Source organism: Vulpes vulpes, chromosome 1 (genome assembly GCF_048418805.1).
Source record: "Vulpes vulpes isolate BD-2025 chromosome 1, VulVul3, whole genome shotgun sequence".
NCBI lineage: Eukaryota > Metazoa > Chordata > Mammalia > Carnivora > Canidae > Vulpes > Vulpes vulpes.
In genome coordinates this window covers 98,162,715-98,183,537 of record NC_132780.1, presented here as the reverse complement: position 1 = coordinate 98,183,537, position 20,823 = coordinate 98,162,715, and the positions used below count along the sequence as shown (strand labels likewise).

At 44.0% G+C, this 20,823-nt stretch overlaps 1 protein-coding gene across 4 annotated transcripts in view; it reads right to left on the bottom strand.

The window, feature by feature from the left end:
* The window catches only part of EPHA3 (EPH receptor A3), a 324,141-nt gene extending 307,614 nt beyond the window's left edge, over positions 1-16,527 (bottom strand). For 2 of the 4 annotated variants that reach the window (XM_072721042.1, XM_072721059.1), the window contains exons 1-2: positions 16,297-16,517; positions 6,439-6,503 (exon numbers count right to left, since the gene is read on the bottom strand). In XM_072721042.1, coding sequence (XP_072577143.1) covers positions 6,439-6,503; positions 16,297-16,384 — 153 coding nt within the window. In that variant the 5' untranslated portion in view covers positions 16,385-16,517. Of the gene's footprint in view, positions 1-6,438; positions 6,504-16,296 lie in introns of all 4 variants that reach the window. The other 2 variants (XM_072721035.1, XM_072721049.1) reach the window with 2 other exon arrangements.
* Positions 16,528-20,823: the final 4,296 nt, after the last annotated feature.

Sequence of the window (20,823 nt, the reverse complement as noted above, 5' to 3'; positions counted from 1 at the left end):
AAGAACAAGGAAGAGGAGGTTAAAAGTGTTAAATACTAGTCTGGGGGTGGTGGTGGCTGGGTACAGGGGAGGGTGGCAGAAGAGAGGCATGGGACAGTCAGAAGGGCTCCCCTGAAGGAGAAATGGTAAAATTTTGAGGAAATTCTAATCACTTAAAATTTTTTTAAAAAGATCTTATTTATTTATTAATGAGCGACACACAGAGAGAGGCAGAGACACAGGCAGAGGGAGTAGCAGTCTCCCTGCGGGGAGCCCCAAGTGGGACTCGATCCTGGGACCCCGAGATCACACCCTGAGCCAAAGGCAGACGCTCAACTGATGAGCCACCCAGGTGCCCCTAATCACTAAAAGTTTAAAATAAATTGGGGCACCTGGGTGGCTCAGTCGGTTAAGTGGCTTTAGCTCAGGTCATGATCCCAGGGTCCCAGGATCAAACCCCGAGCCCGGTGGGGTTACCTGCTCTGGGGGAGCCTGCTTCTCCCTCTCTCTCTACCTGCTGCTGTGCCTGTTTTTGCACGCATGCCCACCCATTCTCTCTCTCTGACAAAATGTAATTTTAAAAAAGTTTGAAATAAATTACAGTGGGCACGCAACTTTTGACTCATTCATCCACATTTTGACCTTTTCGATTCGAAATATAATGCCAAGGCTGTATCCACACTTTAGTCTGCACAGGTTCAATGGCACAACAATCATGTGATGTCAAAGGCCATGTTTGGGCTCTTAACTGAGAAGCAATGCCAGGCAATACTCTCAATTTTCCTTCTCCTAAATACGAATCCGAAATTTCACATATAGTCTGATATTTAAGATTCGAAGGGAAAATCCTCAAATTTATTTAAGAATAAGAAGTGGCATTTGTATAGCTCTTTCACATGCATTATCACATGTATTTTTTCATGAAGGATACATAGAAATATCTTATTTGCCCAAATATAATTCACTCCAAAGTGCTGTGACATAGAAATCATCATTATTCTGTTCTTAAAGGTGCAGAGAAATGTCCGAAGGCCCCTGGACCTAGAGCAGATCACAGAGCAGCAGATGGCAAAGCCAGATTCCAAGGCAGGGTGTGGTTTGAGACCCCTGCCTATCGCCTAGCCTATTCGCTACTCTGCAGAGTACCTTTGACATCCCATGAAAGCACCAAAAAAAGATGCCCTGGCAAAATACAAATAACACAATACAATTAAAATAAACGCAATTATGCATTGCCATAGCCTCTATTTAGGAATTAAGATATTTGATCAGGAAATTAAGCATTCTATTTTATCAGAATGCCTTTAATTGAAAAGTATGAGAAATACTAGGAAGGCTAGTGGAGACAAGGAGACCTTTCAGGTGACTCAGAGGCCTGGCCACAGGGCTCAGCTGGTTTCCCCTTGGCTGCTCTGAAGGGATGTGGGGAGGGCAGCTGCCCGGGGCAGGGACGCTGGGCCTTCCGGGGCAACCAGGCACCAAGGCCTTACTTAGCCTCCCTCGAGGCTTTGTAATACGAGCACAAATTCCCCAGAAGTCCCTGGAATTCTGCTCCAGCCTCACCGCCCTGACTTCCTCTTGCCTAACCCCAATCACCGGCAAGATGACTGAGCTCGTGAGGAGCTCTCCCATGAGCCAGCCCGGCCCAGGACACGGCAGGTGGCCGGGCCCAGCGCCACCGCTCTCTCCCCAGGACAGGCCCGCGCCCGGGCCCTGGGGGGGCAACCAACAGGGCCTCTTTGCTAAAAGAGCATTTGGTTTTCATTTTGTTTGTTTTTGTTTGTTACCAGAAGTAAGGCACCAATATACGGCTAAGAAAATCCTTAAGGAAAAAAAATTCTAAAGAAGTTGAAAAAAGAGCAAGGTAGAAAATTTAAAAAGCTCCACAATTGTTAATTTCAAGACTTCTATCACCTGCTAATATACACGAATCACCCATTTCAGGCTGTGCTTTGTCTACGCTTCCCCAACCCACTCCTCACACTCTTCTCCTTATCTGAGGTTCTGTAACTAAGTCAATTGAGGCTCATAATTCCTTTGTACTATTTGGTCAGCATATCAATACTATCCTAATTATACAGCCCTATCTCCCTCTGATCCCTCTTCTATGATATGGATACTAAGCTTATGTGGTAGATGGGCATTATTAATCAATCCATCAACCAACCAATCAATACATTAAGTCATATTTAAGCAGAAGACTTTTTCAAAATTGCAATAAAAAATATAAATGGGCTTTTACAGGTGTTGATTGTCCTCTAAAAAAAAAAATAGTTAAACTACTGATTATTTACTAAAATTTCTGAATATAATTATGCCCAGAATTCAGACAATTATAATTCAGAATTCATGAGGATGGAGAATGTCACTGCCATGTCTGCCTTACTAAAGTGAACAAACTTAGTGTCAAAAATTATCCCATCAAATAAAACTCTTATTAAAACACAAATTGTGTTCATAACCCCCTGATAATTTCAGTCAAAAACTTTGAGCATTATTTTCAAGAATTTCATTTATAGGGGCACCTGGGCAGCTTAGTGGGCTAAGTATCTGACTCTAGGTTTCAGCTCAGGTCATGATCTGATGGGTCGTGAGACCGAGCCCTGACAGGGGCTCTACACACAGCCAGGAGTCTGCTTGAGAGTCTCTCCCTCTGCCCCTCCCCCATCTCTCGTACTTGCCCTTCCTCTCTCTCTCTCTCTCTCTCTCTCTCTCTCTCAAATAAATAAATGCACCTCTTTTAAAATTTAGAGAAAAACCAACGCCTCATTAAATTTCCTCCCAGATACTCATTTGGAGTAATTTTCCCAGGCCTAATGGTATAGTACCATACTTTCCTACCAGGTTTCCTCTAAGACTTGAAGCACCATTTAAAAATAGAGAAATACTCCTCCCAAGAAAATTACATAGGTTTTATGCATGAATACATCTCTGGTGGAAAGGGGGAACAAAAATAGGAAAGAACATACATGAAGCAATGAGTCACTCTGGGACCTTTCCCCCCAAATATATTAATTTTATATAGCTCTGGCATATAATCATTTTTTAAAAAAAGAATTCATATTGTAAAAGATTTGGGATTTGTATGGGAATAGGGTTGAGGCTTAGAGAAGTTGCCAACAGTCTTCCAGCCTCTTTCCAGTGACCACAGTTCCTGAGGGAGTGCCATTACTCATCCCCCAAGCAAAGGTTTCACAGCCTGGGCACTGTCATTTTGGACCAGATAATTCTTCGTTGTGGGAGGCTGCCCTGTTCATTCAAGATGTTTAGCGGCACCCTGACCTTGTATGCCTTACCAGTAATGACAACCAACAATATGCCTGACATTTTCAAATATTTCCATGAGGCAAAATCAAAATAGCCTTCTTACCTAACCCACCACCCCCATTACACTGAAAATCATTGCCCTAAATCAAAAGAGTAGGATTTTCCCTGCTATTTCCAACAACCTTAATGGCATTATGCTACATGAAATAAGCCAGAGAAAGATAAATATCGTATGATATAACTATTTTGTGGAAAAAAACAAACAAAAAAAAACCTAGTCAAACCCACAGAAACAGCATTTTCTGGGGCTGGAAGGTAGGAGAAATAGGAAGAAAGGAAGAAGTAGGTAAAAGACTATAAACTTTCACTATAAGATGAGTAAGCTCTGGGGATCTAATGTAAAACCCGGTGAATATAGTTAATAACACAGTACTGGGTAATGGAAATATCCTAAGAGAGTAGAATTTAAATATCTTCTCTCTCACAAACACACAAAGCAGGATTCTCAGTCATCCAATATGTTATAACACTGTTACTACAATTTTTCCCCACAGTTTACATTTATATTTTAGTTAACTTACAAACAGATGCACTTCTTTAATTATGATTAATCAATTAAAACACTAACAAGTTCAATATTATTTCCAGCTATTACATGGCATTTTTTAATGGAATATCACAATATTTTTAACTGTTTCCTTTAAAAGGGAAACTATTTCCTTAAAAATAAAACAATCACAAAATTAATCCATTTTTGTCATACTGAAAATGGCAACGGTTAGGCAATAAAAATAATTAATTAAATCTAAAAGCATCAACAACCGTAAAAGCAGGGATATTAAATCCCAAACCTTAATTGACTGCACAGTGCTTTTACTCAAGACTTTCATCAGTTTCTGAGGAAGAAATGAATATTAATCTAACATTTTCCAAACTAGTGCTTCTTATTTCCTCACGGACATTATGGTTAACACAATATAGGGATACAATTTAAAGCAAAAACACACCACATAGCGCCACAGGACAATAATTTGCCTCTCTACCCTGGTCTCTCTCTCTCTCTCTCTTTGTGCTCTGAGATCTCGGGGTATTATAAATATCAAGACCTCCTGGGGAGATTTTTGTTTTCTCCCTGCAAGTTTTACTGATAACTCAGAAAACTTGGTCAGCTGTGTTAGGCTATTTATGCCTCAGAAAGAGGAGAGACAGGACTACAAGGAGATGCACCAGGATAGCAAAGAAGTGGAAGCCAAGCTCCTGAGGCTGGCTCTCTGAGGCAACAAAAAGCCAAAGGAGAAACTGAAAACTGTTTGCTGGTAAAACCATAAGAACTTGTAGACAAAATGAGGCAGGAAATTGGCCAAGAGATGGAAAAAGCCAGGAGGTGGATTGTCCTCAGTGGTGTCTCTTAAATGTAATGTGCTCAGGAATCACCTGGGGGCCATGGTAAGATGCAGATTCTGATACAGAAAGGCTGGGGGCAGGTCCTGAGAGTCTGCATATCCAAGGATCTCTGGGGGACTAATATTGCAGGTTGGTACAGGTACTGCACCTCATGTAGTAGAATTCTGGAACATTCCTCCTCATCCCCAACTTGTGTCGGGATGCAGAAGTATCAACTTTGTTCCACCACAAAATCTACAAGACTAACATGGTAAGATGAATTCATTTATGCAGTATTCTCCCCAGATTCCTTAATATATAGAAATGTTTTCTTTACACCTTCTTCAAAGGAAATCATGAAATAGACTGCTGCTTTGAAAGACAAGCTAATTTCTTGTTGATTTTTTTCAAAGCATTTACTAGTATCTATTCGTAAAATGTCACTGTGGTTTTTGCTTTTCATATATCCTGAGGCAGCCAGTTTCTATAGTAGATGATCTGACGGCGTAATGAAAAACTCTAATTTCTAAAATCAGAATTAAAATTAGTCTTGACTTTAGGATGATTAGTTTTAAATGAGTTTTCCAGCTCAATCTGGAGTTTTGATTCACTCTTTATGACTACCCAGGATGTGCTTTTATCCTAATCACTTGATTCCTTTTACACCTATGGGAAAACCAAACCCTGGCTTACTTCATACTCTCCTCTCCAAAGCAACTAACCAAGTCCTGATTATGTGATAGGTTTTGGCATTGTGTCAATGTCAAGGTGTACCAGGAAGAGAAACAGATTTAAGGATGACAGATAGATGAAGTATCCCTGATGTAAAACATCCGCTGGTGAAGAAGAAGCTGGTAGTACCGTAAAAATCAGTATGTTTAGGCACAAAAATCTAAAGACTGAATACCAAAATGAAGTGGAAATAACTATAACCTCTTTGAAAAGAGGATGAGAATATGAGAAAAAGAATACACAAATTTGTTCCTATCCTAAGTGTTTCAAAGTGGCATTTTGCATTTTCCACGGGCTATACTTGGAAACAAGGGATATTTAGGCACTTATTCCACAGTTTTGTAAGAACAAGACTTTTCCAAATGAGTAGAATTTTTCAGAAAAAAAAAAAGAAAGAAAAGAAACTTTATCATGCAAAGTCTTATCAGAAACATTAGGGTCACAAAAATACTGCACACTTTAACAATCTGTGTCTGGCTTGGTAAAGTATGAAAGATAAAAAAAGACTTTAAAATTTAAAGGTAGTCAAATTTTTTTAAAAATAAAATTCCCTAGTCTTAAGCTGATCTAGCCATGCTGCAGACATTTTAAGTGAAGAAATTAAGGCATTGGGAACAAATTAAGAAATAAGACAAATCAACAGTTTATACAGTTGCCAAATACACCCTACTTGGAATGACCATCAAGGCTGCCTTTGAGACCACAACCCTGCAGGTCCCCAAATACACACTTTCAATGTTACTTGAATTTGAAATGTCTTTTCAATGCATCTCTTTTGATCACATCACAAAAAAAGGTTAGATGACCATCTACATGATGCCAGTAATAATTAAAAGGCTTAATTAGTGCCATCAAGCAACTGATAAATTCAAAAGAAAAATTAGAATTTTAAAATTTTCAATAGTTCCATTGAACACAAATATCTGGCTCTTAATCCATGTCCAGGATGTACTGATCAACATAACATATCACCAAGAGTATAAGTGTTCATTTTAGAGAACAGACCAGTAATTCCTTCTGTTCCCTATGAGACAATGGACAGAATCACATTTCCCTTCAATAGTTTACCAAACTCACCCCGTGTGACGGGTAAGAGATCCAGCCCAGCTCCCCTTGAATTGTTTTTGAATCCAGTAGATTGACTAAAAAAAAAAAAACACAAATACACAAATGCAGTTAAGAGAAATAAATCATTTCTATTTGCCTCTGTCAAGTTAACATTGTCTGTTGTTAATGCAACAATATCATCATGTTCAAAACACAGGACTCTTTATTATCATGATAGGAGCATGAGAGTAAAGGAGGAAATGGTGAAGGGAAAGCAATCCTGGGGAAAGTTAAGGAACCAAAGTTTCTCTGGCTTCCTTAACTGTGCTTGTTTATAATGATAGATCAATATTCAAAACACTGAGAATAATTTTTGACAAAATTATTATAAGCTTAAAGAAGAAATAGTAAAAAGGCAAACAAGAAATATTAATGCTAACGTGATATCAAAATAACTTCAAAGATCATTAAATTTCCAAATTTACATATGGTTTCACTATGAAAGGGCTTCTTAAATACGCTTCCATAGCGAACCATTATTTCTGTTTGTGTCTGTCAGGACATCTTTATATTGTCTGTATCCAGCATGACTATTTTTTAATACCACATAAATTGTCTACTTATGTGTAACTAACAATTTCAGGAGAAACCAAAACAAAACCCTGTTTTACAAAAATCTCTGGAATAAGCTTTAGTTATTTAAAGAGAGTGTTGTTACCCAAAAGCTTTAATGATTTTACTCAGAACTTTGCACTAGTTATTAAAAAGTCTGCTGAATATTAGATATAACATGCATGCATTTTGAATAGGGCAGGTATTACTCTTTACCGGGCCTGTAGAATCTGTTCATCTATCTTTATTATTTGGAAGAAGATAAACTAGCGTCACCTTAATGAACATATAGGAAATTCAAGATGAAACCATTTGAATATTGATATTGATTAATGAGCAATGAAATTAACTCGCTTATCTCTTCTTTGCTCCTGTACCTTTTGAGACTATTCAATGTACTTAGTCAAGTTTTTTTTTTTTTTTAAAAAAAGATTCATTTATTTATTCATGAGAGACAGAGGCAGAGAGACACAGGCAGAGGGAGAAGCAAGCTCCCTGTGGGGGAGCCCAATGTGGGGTTCCATCCCAGGACCCCGGGGTCATAACCTGAGCCAAAGGCAGATGCCCAACCCCTGAGCCCCCCAAGTGCCCCATTAGTCAAGAGTTTTGTTTTAAAACAAGAGGCAAGTAGTTTGGAGACTTTAAAGTTAAGTTTACATTTTCCTGAATGAGAGAGTTCCGCAAACTCAAAGATAAATTAAAAAAAAATTAAAAATAGCAAAGATAGTTGTTGACTCTCATTATCCGGAAGCAAGAAAAAAAAGATTTGTCCTAAACCCTTACTTTTGCTTCTGGCAAAATGTGCCAATAGATTGAGTGGCTGAATCATTGTTGGAAACATAAGGGATCACACATTAGTTTGGTTTTTTTTTTTTGTTTTGGGTTTTTTTTTTTTTCTTTTTTGGTACATTACAATGAAGAAAGCAAGATACTAAAAGCAGCTTCCTGATTTGAAAGACTAATGTCATCAATATGCTGTTTTTGCTCTTTGCCAGGTTAACAGAATTTATTGCAGCAATTAATGCAAAACATATGCGCTGAAGTACCCACATGAAAAATATAATTGCCCCCAACTTAATTTGCTACCTTTCAAAACCCTGTTTTAGCTACCTTTTCTCAATGCCTCCACTTAAATAGAGTACAAGTGTTTTTATGAAAGAGCAGATAAATCATTGTAATTTATTTTCTCATCTTAAGTAATTTATAAATTATCTTTCAAATAGGGAAAAGTTTCCACAGGGAATAAAAGGTAGACTTTTTAGGCCACGTTCTGTTTTCCCCGGTGCTGATTTCTTTAACAATTCCAATAGTTAATTCCCACTCTGTTTTTCTTACATAAAACTTCAAATAGTTTTATTTGCATTATACTGACAATTGCATCACAATCTGTGTATGGGATTCCTGACCAAAAAAAAAAAAATCTTTCCAGCTCCAGGCAGGGACTGTGTGTCAGGGAGGAAAGACAGAGGTAAGACTGTGTGAAGAACAGGACGCACAGACATTTTCTCCTATTCCTCTGTCCACAACAAATTTTCTTTGAATTATTTTCTTGGTGCGTCCCCCACCCATGCAGATAATCATCAAACCTTAGAGGAGTGTATGAACCTGCGCAGTTTCTAAGTACTCTTTGAAGCAGTTTTTTAAGTACTTGGAAGCTCGGTTTTTCTTCCCATTACTCTGGGTATTTCTAGGTTATTCTTGTAAAGTCACAGGACAAATTAGCCAGTCAGTAGGATCAAGGTCCAAAAACCAGTGCTTTCCGTCACTCATGGGCACCGGTGATCCTGAGCAAACACGAGGTTGGAATCCAGACAAAGAGGAGAGGACCCGGCTCGGTTGCTGCTTTACTGTGATTGGTTTCCTCGGTTTCTCCCCCGTGTCCGCGGAGGGGCCGTCGTACCCGCCGTGGGCTGCAGGCAGCACGGGCCCCGCGCCCAGGCCGCCTCAGCCTCCACACCCCCTGGATCCAGCAATCCGGATCCGCCTTCACGAGAAGTACTCAAGGTCCAGCACAAGCACGGAAGCGTGGGCATCGGCCCCAGCCGCCCCACCTGGAAGGCAGCGCCCCGGAACCCTCCGGGCCCCCCGGGCGGCGGCGGCGAAGCGCAGGAGCCTGTGGCTCCCGAGGGGGCTCCCGGGCGGCCTCAGACAAAACGGGGCGTGGGGGCGCCTCTCTATTTTAAGCGACTGAAGAACCAAAGAAAAGGCGGTCCGGAAGAGCCACCAACAGCCGCGGGGGCGCGGGGGCGGCAGAGGGCGGACGGGCGGGCGCCCCTGGCGGGGTCCCCGCAGAGCAGCTGGCGGCGCCGGCCCCCGACACCGCGGGGGCTCCGGAGGCGGCAGGACGGGCCCGCGGCACCTGCCGGGCCTGGCTCCGAGGTGCCGCGCGCAAGGCCGGGCTGAGGGCGGTGGGGGTGCGGGCGCCCCAACATCCCGGGCCCAGCCTCCTGCCGGAGTCAGGGCCCACCTGGCCGATCGAGAGCTCCGGACCCAGCTCGCGGTGCGGAGGACCCAGGTGTGGAGGCGGACCAGGTGTGGAGGCGGGGCCAGGTGGGCCGGCGGGCTGGCCAGGTGGGCAGGCGGATCAGGTGGGGAGGCGGCGCCAGGCGGGGAGGCGGGCCCAGGTGAGCAGGAGGATCAGGCGGGGAGGCGGGGCCAGGCGGGGAGGCGGGCCCAGGTGAGCAGGAGGATCAGGTGGGGAGGCGGGCCCGGGCGGGGAGGCGGGCCCAGGCGGGGAGGCGGGCCAGGTGGGCAGGCGGTCTCCGCCCCTCGGCGCCCGCGGCTCGGCGGCAGCAGGCAGAGGGCGCACGTTGCCCGCGCCCAGGGTCCAGCCGGCGCCGGGTTGGGAGCCGCCCCGCGCCGCTCGCGGCGCCCTCCGCGGCTGACAGCGCCCGGCCCGCCCGGCGGGAGGCGGCGGCGGTGGGGGCTCGGCTGCGGAAGGCCGGGGGCGCCGGGGCGCTGGCAGGAGCGGCGGCCGCGTCCCGGAGGGCTGGGGCCGGGCGCGCAGACCGGAGAGGAGCCTTTCCCCGCCGCCTTTCCGCCGGAGCGGGAGCCGGTGCGGCCCGCGAGGCCGCGGGCGGTGCAGGTGCGGGGGCGCTGCCAGGGGCGCCCCGAGTCCTGAGGGCACGTCCGGGCGTCCCCGGGACCGCGCGGCAGGCGGGGTCGCGAGGGAAGGGGCCGCGCCGCCCCGGCCCGCGTGGGATCTCGCGCGGCGACGGGCGGGGCCGGGACCGGGGGGAGGGGCCTGCGGGCGGGCGGTCCCCGCGCCCGCACTCCCCGCCGTCCCGGCTGAAACTGTCTCTTCTGCCGAAGAACCGGGGTTGTGCGCGCCTAGGGAGGGCGCGACCACGCAGGCCTCCCCCTCTTTTTCTTCAGGGGCAGGTTTTTAGGGTTTTAATAAAAATGGATTAGCCAGATGTTTGAAGTGATAAATATTTTCTCCTTAAGCAAAATATTTAGTATCAACATTGGTTTTAGAACCTTTGCACATCTCCCTCCATCTTTCTAATGAACTTTTTATTTTCTTTCCACTTTCAAAGGCTTTTTTTTTCTTTGTAAACGACCACCCTTTTTTATTTCAAAGAAAGCTGATAGGAGGCAAACTGAAATCTGCTGACTTTCCTACTTTTCCAGGAGAAAACTTCCTGCCAGTTTTCAAGAACTACCTGATACCAGGCAGCTTGTAACAGACCCAGAGGGCAAAATGAAGGGGGGCTTATGCTCCCACGCCCCGATTCCCACCGGGGGTGTCTTCCCAGCTTGATTTGTGGCTTGAAAACCCTTTGCATTTTATAAAAGTTACGACGTTGCTTTTATTTCTTAAGTCATTAGGAAAGAATTGTCTAAGGTTTCCGATTTTCGAGAAGCAAATTTCAAGTCCTACTTTTTGGAATACCTGGATGAATGACATAATGAATGTTTCACACCACCAGTCATCCCTTTATTTGAACAATCTGTGGAAAGCTACTTGTCCACTTTGTAAAAGCCCTGCAGTGACCCTCCCTGCTGATAAAATCCAGATCTCTGAAAACAGAACCCAAGAAGGGGGGGGCGGGGGGACACCTGCATCTGTTTTTCTACATCTTTTATCAAACAGGAATTAAAAGAACAAGGTTTATTAAATGTTTTAAAGAAAAAGTGTGTATATTAGAGAATAAAGTTGAGGATCTTGACAGAAAATGATTTGTAAATCTAGTGTTCTTCCAAGTGATACATATTTTCCTTACATCTAGTATTTATGCCAAACAAAATCATGGGGAATGACTAATAAAATCAAAGGTAACCTACATCATAGATTTCTTAGTAAGTAAATGTCTGTAAAAACTTATCGAGTTTTGATGATTTGTGGAAAGCTTTATTAATATTTTCTTGAAGATTTTATGACTTGGAAAATGTAACTCTCAAGAACAGTTCTTGTTCTTTCCATTTGTGTTGAAGTTAGTAAATCAAATATACTGTGGAAATATGTTTTGCCTTTAAAAATCCTTTGCAGATGTAACTGATTATTTGATATTTAAAAATTGCATATATTTTATTTCAGGAAAATTCCAAAGCTTCAGAAACAATTCTAACATTTAGGGTACTTTATAAAGAAAGTTACTGTGAGAAGCTATTAGAAGTGGGGTATTAAAGAAAACACACCAAAATTTGAATATTGACATGTGGATAGTATAAAAATGCAATAAAGAATTTTACTAAATTTTTTCTTTAAAGATATTAAGTTTCTTAAGAGTGAAGGTGAAACTACTAAATTGTTTGTATGAGCAAGGCGCAAACTATAATTATATTCAATTTAAAAACTTCACATGAAACTTCCTAACAATGTTAAAAAAATGCCTTCAGGTTTTGATTGTGTACAATATTTTGTTTAAAATTTTTTACATTAATTTTCAGTGCCTTTCATTTTTGCTCCCAATTTCTAGCATTTCATGGAAAAGACAACTTTATGTAAAAACAACCATGATGTAACACGTGGCAATGGTGTATTATTATATGTGGTTTCCCTTTTATAGTTCCAGTTGTTTCTGAGTTATAAATATATCCAATTGACCTTAAATCTTAAAATAAGCAGAAAAGTGGTATCAACTAGAGTACCAATAATAAAAAAGTATAAAATTGAAAATTAGATACCTGGTTTGTTTTTATAAATCTATTGTTATTGCCATTGCCAGAATATTTATTATTTAAGAGAATTTTTAATTGCTCACTTATGACAAGGACTAGAATGGTGTAATATATGAAACATAAGAGTGAGGAGAATGGATATTTTTCCCAATTGAATTATTATCAATATTAGTTGTTGTTGGGAAGATACAGATTCAAAATGAATTAATTTCAGGATAGATTTTGAGAGGTTACAAGAAGTTTCTTTCCGGCACAATCAAAATATTATCATAGCAATTCAGGTTGTCAGTAAAAGCTTAAACAAATTTGCTGATAATCCTGTTAATGACCTAGGTCAAGTGTTAACTGTTGTGGGTTATAAAATAGTGAAATTAAGGTTTCTCCTACCTTCAGGCAAATAGCATAGTTATAACTATTGGGGGGTGGGGGTGCTATTAGGGAAGCTATTAAATTACAAAAATGTATAATGCATTCAATTATTTAGTCTAGCGTGATGAAATGCTATTAAGAGCAAATGTAAACCCTCTTCAAAAAAAAAAACCTATAAAGATATGACAGCTTAGTCTCTATAAATATTTCAATCACAATGTATTATTAGTTGAGGATAAGTGTTTATATATGAAAAGTGATGCCAATTTATAATAATTTTTAAAAAGAGGAATAATCCATTGTTTAAATGTTTGTCTCCAACATTGGCTTAAATGTCAAAGGAAAGCATACAGTGTTCATTTGCAAATTTTACCTTTAAGGTTCAAACAATCACATAGTCGCCTTTAGTACTTAGGAGATTTATGTTCAGTAAAATATACTTCATACATGCAGTGTCCCAGCCACTCCAATAAAAGTCTCCCAAAATAAGTAGTATAATTTATTTACTTTTATTTTGAAAACTCTGATTTCCAATGTAAAGAGCTCTATGGGTAATTGTTAATCTGATTTACAAATGCTTTTGGATAGAAAAATGATTTAGTGTTTATGTACTGAGAATAAGCAGTTCATTCTGCCTCAGACTCTTTCAAACGTAGGAAAGTATTTAAAGAGAGTACTTTATCCATTGCTAAAAAGATTGATATGTTACTCAAGTTCCTACCTCTTTTCAAAGTTCTTTTCATTTACCATTATTATCATCCATTTGGGATCGGAATAGGGAGCAAATAAATGAACTTTTTAAGGAACACATAGTGTAGCGATCCTACTTTGCCATGAGTAGTTCATTTCCCACTAGAAGTCTTTTATTGGTATATCATGTAAACAGAGAACTGATAAGATTTTTAACAAAGTTCTATGCAGCTTTAATACAGTTTCTGTTTAAGTATATAGGCCAATTGTTAGTTTAAGTGCTCCCAGAAACTACGAATAATCTATTATCATTGAGGAGGCCAGTGAATGAGTGTCACCTGGAGTCATTTTCTTGAAAGCATAATAAAAAGTTATTTGTAACTGGGTCAATAAGAGGAAAATTCAGATTGAACTTTTTCTAAGTTTGTTTTTAACTTTTCAATCATAGGCCCATGGGCATTTTAATACTGATTTTTGGTTATCAAATCTCAAATTTTAAAAAATCACACTAGGGAAAACAACTCAATGGCTTCATTTTGTTCCCTTTTAATTCCATCATGCCTAACTTCATAACAGATTATGAAATAGGTTCTAATAATTTTTACTAAATTTCCAAAGTGTTGAAACAAAATTTTAGCCTCGTATTTTAAATGCAACTTAGTATTTTATATCTCAGTTCTCAAAATCTATATCAGAAAGCTATATTAACCAGATTCATTTTATCAATATTACTTCCACCCAATATATGAATTTTCAGAAGCATTTTACTTTCTATTCAAGTGACGTTGTTAGAATTGCATGAAAAACTTGGCACAATTCCTGGATTTTTCACTTTTCATGTTGTTCAATTCAACTACTAAGATTTAAGCTATTGCATTAATATTTAAAATTTCACTCAAATATTACTCAAGTTAAATCATTCATTTTAAATTTTGTTTTAAAACTTCCTTTCATTACCTCAGGAGGGAAAGGAGACACTACCCATAGGACATGATCTGGAAAGAATAATCCCATGAACAATGGATAAACGTTTATCCAAACAAATTAAATGTAATTTTGCCAGTTTTCTGCAAATATTTCCCTTTCTATATACAACCCTGCCCACATAATAATATATACATTATATACTGAAACATACAGTCTGGCTTAAAAGCAATTTACATTTGATTACTCCTGTTTCATTAAATTAATATTCAGTAATTTTATGTGAGCATAAATAAGTTTAAAGGGTCTTCTCTTTCTCTTGCAGTATACTGAAAGGTTATGTTTTCCACAAAAATATTGACTCTCAGCTCTATCCCTGTGCATTATTAATTCAGTAAAACCCATTATCCAAATCGTTTATAAATATTCCATCTGGAGAAATACAATTTATCATGGCGATACAGGAATAATATTACTTTACTTCTAGTTATCGTCAATTCTTAAATACCTTTAAAAAATAAGATTAAATAAATAATAATTTCAGCTTACTGATATGTTATTCATTATACAAATGATTACTCTTGCCTCTCATTCAATGAAAAATGATTGGCCATTACTTTCAAATAAAGATGTTATTTTGATTTGTAAAAAAAAAAAAAAAGTCACTTAGAGGTGATTAGATGATTTTCTTGATCCTTATATTTTAGAATTTTTCACTTTCCCAGTTGAAAAAAAGAGAAACAGAAAAATTTAATGAAATCTGCCAAACTGATAAAGGCAGTCACTAAGGAAAGAACAAAATTAAACTAGTCTATTAGCAATGAAAGTAGGTCACCAAATATGAGAGGCAGTTTTTAGATCTAATTAAGAAGTTTCTAAATATTTTGAGTATTTACGTGTCTTTAAAATAATCCATATCATATACATTGGCTTGCCAATGTACTTTTAGTGACAAAATATATGGTGACACATTTTGACATCGTTGTTCAGTATTGCTAAATCGCAAAATAAATTGTTCAATGTCATTGTTACCAGTCCAAAATGATTAAGAAGAAATCAAAGCTGTGTTGCTTTAAAGCAATCAATTATTTAGGGAACTTTGTCTTAAGAGTCAGTCATTGTATTCACAAATCATTAGGAATAGGTGACAAAAGGTATATATGAAAAAGGCAATGTATCCATCAAATACACAATCTTATAAGAAACATTGGTGTCGTCAAGATCACATTTGCACTTTAATCCATTGAAAAGGGATGAATGCCCATCAGGAGGAAAATTAATAACCCAACATCAGGAAATGCCATTTGTTCCATTTGGACATTCTTTCTTAATTTGCTATTCAGTTATTTACCGTACCTACCCAGGAGCTTGTCACTTTTCATCATATACGGTCCCTTATTCGTATGTATGCCCTTAAACAAAGAGAATCCAACCTAAGCTTATTGCAATTCCCGCAAATATTACTTATGTTAATGTGGCATATGCTGCTCATTAGAACCTGTACCACAGGGCAAGCCATCGCCTGGCGGGATACACAGCACTTAGTGCTGCAGATGCCACATAAACCCACACCCCCGCGTCCACAAACTCGGAGGTCCCCTTCGTCCCTTGCTCAACGCCCGGTCCCAAGGAGGAACAACCTGTCATCATCTGTACCCAAGGATCTGGCGAGGAGGGTCCAATTCTCCCTTGAACTTCTCAGAGAGTACTACGTGGTCATGAGGAGGAATAAAATACTGCCACGGCTGTTTGGCACATTCACATCTTGGGTTGTAAAGCTGGAGGATTTTCCTTTCTTTCGGCTTAAAATTGGCAAACAAGGTAATTGCTTGAATTGGTATCAGATTAAAACCACATTTTCGGTTCGGGCCATCCAAAATCCGCTGTCAAAGCTCGGGAGGCGGCGACCCCAAGAGCACGTTCCCGGTCCCCCCGCGGAGGACCTGTCCGGGAAGGTGCGGAGGACCCGGCCCGGGAAGGTGCGGCGGGCGCAGCCCGGGAAGGTGCGGCGGGCGCGGCCCGGGAAGGTGCGGACGACCCGGCCCGGGAAGGTGCGGAGGACCCGGCCCGGGAAGGTGCGGCGGGCGCGGCCCGGGAAGGTGCGGACGACCCGGCCCGGGAAGGTGCGGACCACCCCGCCCGGGAAGGTGCAGCGGCGCACCTGCTTACCTTCGTTGGGGGGCGGCAGGGTCAGCGCGGCGCGGCAGCCGAGGACGGCGCAGCCGAGTAGGAGGAGGACGCAGGGGTGACAGCCCATGTTGCCGGCGCACCGGGCAGCGAGAGGCGCATATCTGCGCGGAGCGCGGCTGCGAGGGGGGCGCTCCGACCGCCGCCCGAGCTACCATGCTCAGCTCGCGGCCGCCGGCGGGTCCCCCTCGGAGGCGGGAGGAGCCTGGCGGCGGTCCCCGCGCGGCCGGGCTGCCGGGTCCTAGCGCCGCCGGGGGCGGGGGGCGGGGCGGGGGGAGAGGGGGCCGGGGGCGGGGGGCGGGGGATCCACAAGTGGCGGCGGCGCCGGGCGGCGCGGGAGGACGGGAGCGCGCGCGAGCCCCGGGGAGCAGCTCGGCGGTGCCCGCCGCCCGCAGGAACCAGCAGCCCCGGGGGCGCGGCCGCGAGAGCCCGGGACGCCGTGCGGAGCCGGGGCCCCTCGTTCAGACGGACTCGGAGCCGCTCGCGCGGCGGGACCGACCCCGGGCGCCAGTCCCGCGCCGCGTCCCGCCGGACGCTCAGGCGCCCTGGTGAGGCCCGGGGCGCGCGGCTCCCTCCCGGCCCGGCCCCCGCCAGGTGCTCTCCGGGCCTCGGAGCACAGGTGGCCCGGGGATTCGGGCACGGGGCAGGGCTGCACGGTGGGTCCCCGCCGGGAGCGGGGCGAGCCCCCAGCCCGGGAGTGCCCCGGGTACAGGGGCGGGTAAGGAGTCCAGCGGAGGTTCACACGCCCAGGCGTCGCCCCCCCACCCCCAAGTGAGCGGCCGGGTTCCAGGACGCAGGGCCCGGGGGCCGCCGCCGCCGCCGCAGCCGCAGCCGCGTGCGCTCCCAGCCCCTGCTGGGACCAGTCTGACGGGGGTGGGACTCGGATCGCGCCGTCCCTGACACCCGGGTCCGAGGGCTAAGCCGCGCCCGCGCCCTCACGACCCCACGGCTGGAGGGGAGTTCCCTTAGTTCCGGTTCCCTTGGGGGACAGCACAGTCGCAATCGGGTTCAGCTGCGTGATTTTGTGATTTATATTTTGAGAACTGTCTTCAGTTACCTTAGCGCGCGCGCACACACACACACACACACACAGAGGCCGGAAAATGCTCACTCAGGTACCCCCCCCCCCCCCCCCCCCGCGCGCCCGGCCTGCCTCCGGCCCTCCCTATTCTCCACGGAAAACACAGGCTTGCCTTCCTGGCACGGCGAGGGAAGGAGGGTGGACGACGTCTTTTAAGATCAGCGATCAGTTTTAAGGCCCTGAATGGTGGAACCTGAGTAAGGGTTTGCAAAGGCCTCGTAATGGCATATGCATGTCACGAACACGACGCTCTCAATGAGGGAACGGGACTTTCACAGGAATTGAAGTTAGGGGTTCCGGGAGCAGCTCGATTCGGGTGGGAGGTGGGCAGAGGCCAGAGGAGGAGGCCCGCGCCCTCCGGGCCCTCCTCCGCGTCCCAGACTCCTTCCCACATGACGTCACCGGAGGCTGCAGGACCCTCTTGGAGTCCCAAGTCCGCCAGAGTTGAATATAATGACGGATACGGAACACGGGACTCGGATAACGGTGACTCTGGCATTTTTTTTCTTAAGTTGCAACACAACTTTAGCTTTTCCACAAGGCACACTTCCATTGTTCCAGGGTTAGATAACATTTTTCTGGAACTCAAAAGAAAACAAAGTCGTATTTGGAATGACAATTTACGAACATTTCCTGAGAATATGCCAATGTGCTGATGCCTACAGGCGCGGCCTCCCCTCACGCTCCTCCTGTCTTCACAGCTAACCACTGTCACTGGGGAAAGATCCATGTTGGGAGGAAGCTACGATAGTGTGGAGGCGGGAGAAGGCGATCCTTGGCCTGGGGAGAGAATGGGAACCTCGGAGATCCCTCAGCGGCGGACTCTAGGTAGGAGGCGTCCCACAGTAAGCAGAGTTTGGCGAGCTAAACCCCAGTGGCGGGGCTCGGGGCCCGCGTGGCCGCCGCAGGAAGAGTAAAGGACACAGGTGAGAACAGCTGTTTCAAGGAAGCCCCCGTGAAGAGAGTCAGGCTTGGGTGACAGCGGGCTGAGGAGGAGGCGCTGCCTGGCGGAAGGCGCGGGCGGGCCCACTAATCCGCCTGAGGGCGAGACTGAGCGGCTGACACGAGCAGGGGACGCCGCTGCGCCGAGGCCAGGACGCAAGGGGCTGAGGTGGGCCCGAGGGTAGGATGCTCTTCCACCGGCAGGTTGGAAACTGCAGAAACTTCTGTGCCACATGCCCCTGATCGGACAATATATTCCAGACAAAGCAGAGACACCAGAAGCATTTCAACAGGTAATAACTCAATCCTGTCCAGGTTTTAGGAGGAAATTTCACTGACAGCATAGAGCAGAGCGTCTCTGCCTGTGGTATATGGACCCCATCCTGCTGATGTGTCTGAAGTGCTTAACGTAGAGTGCCTATGTGGGGCGCCTGGGGGGCCCCATTGGTTAAGCATCTGCCTTCGGCTCAGGTCATGATCCTGGGGTCCTGGGATCGAGGCCCAGGCCGGCGCCCTGCTCAGCGGGGAGCCTGCTTCTCCTTCTCCTCCCTATGTTCTCTCTCTGTCTCCCTCTCTCTAAAATAAATACATAAATATTTTAAGAAAAATAAAATAAAAATTAAAAGATAATTTTGACATATTTACGTGGGGTGAGTAAAATGGAAGCAAAACCACGCATTAGGTTCCCTTTGCAAGAGGATGGCTAATATCGTGTGGAGATAAGAGTGAATGGGGCTCCTGAGTCACAGTAACCTAGGTGGCTGCCCTTGCTGTTTTACTCTTAGTAAAATTCTAATAACAGAGCCTCCGTGATAGGGACACTGTGAGGATTAGATAAGATCTGGGCTGGTACAGATAGAGTCTGAGCCTGGGGCTTCACACATCAAAGCATTCCGTACATTTTTCATCTTGATGTAGAAGAGAGATCTAGAAGGTATGAGGCTGAGCAGAGACAGCAGAACAACCAGTCACACAAATATAAGTGGGAGAAATGGGCAAAACATCATAAGACACCGATTCCAAAGAATGCAGTGGAGGGAAGTGTCTAGGGAGATTTTCAGTCTCTGGCTGGAGTGAGGACATAACCAGGAATGCAAACGTGAGAATGGGCATGAGATACAATAATTCCTACTTCAGGTGTATCTACATGAAGTGGCCCAAGGGAAAGCCAAGGACAGACGAACTACTAGGAGATGAAAACCTGCACTGGAGTTCTTCTTTTGCAAATAATTTCCTTTGCAAATAATTAATATTTTAAAAAATTAAGTAAGTTTCATCCACATAAGCAAAGTGCTGGCAGAAAGATGAATTGACCAAGGATGAAACCCTAGCATATACCAGTACTTAAAAGACAGGCAGAAATAGAGAAGAACAAAGAACTAGAAGAGAGTAACACATTATTAAGACTTTTTAACGGTTTCACAAGGAATTCATGGTCAGCACTGCAGGCCAGAAAAATACTCAATAAAATATTGACTGAAGAGTGATAGTTGGATTTGACAGCTGAAGGTTTTGATGACTTGGTGGGTAGCAGTTCCGGGTGGAGGAGGGGCTAACTGGCTGCATGTAAGCATGAACTAAGAGAGAAAATGGAAAGTGAGGACGTAGAAATAGTAAATGTACGCCTCTTTCAGGAAGGTGAGCTTAGAGGAGAAGTCACGGCTAGAAAAGGAAAAAGCAAGAGGTGATGAGAGTTCTAAAAAATAGGAGAGGCTTGCAAGATAGGAATCTTGTGCTGGGCTGGCCTGTGATGCAAATAATTGACAAGGAATTCAGTGCATCAAATTTGGGGGTAGGGAGAAAAGGTGGGGAAATACTGGCTTCCCTGAAGGACATGGCAAGACACAAGTGTAGCCGTCCAAGCCAGGAGTTAGAAAACAAGCCCAGAAAGGAGGGCAGGTTAGACGCGGCAAGTTCGACAGTCCTTAGTGAATTGGTAGTAGCTCAATCCACTGGAATGGTGAAGTTGTCCAGCAAGGTCATAAACAGCGGGGGGGGGGGGGGGGGGGGGGGGGAGGACCAATTCTGTTAAATAAAATATTGAAAAGGCAGGCAGAAGATGTATAATTATCTGAATTAACTGAGTAGGAGGACATGTTATAAAAGAAAGGTAAAGAGAGAATGAGGTGGAGATGGCAAGAGAGACGAAAATCTCAGAGTCAGCAACAAGGTTTTTCCAGGGAATAGAAAGACCAAAGGACTGGGAATCCCCCTCCCACTAAAAACAAACAAACAAACAAAAAACAAATCATATTTAGAGTTGCAAAATCCTTTACAGCTTATCATTTTACAGTTAGAAAACGACTAAAACATTAGTGACTTCATTCTGTTGACAGGGTCAAAGGCAACAATGGGGGGAGTTATCCTGCCAGTATGGCAAAGAAGACATTAGAAAAAATACTTACGAGGAACTTTATAGGAAATCTTCCATGACCTTAGCGTTCGAGGGTGATTAGAATAGAATAACCCAAAGGCTTCTTGAAGGG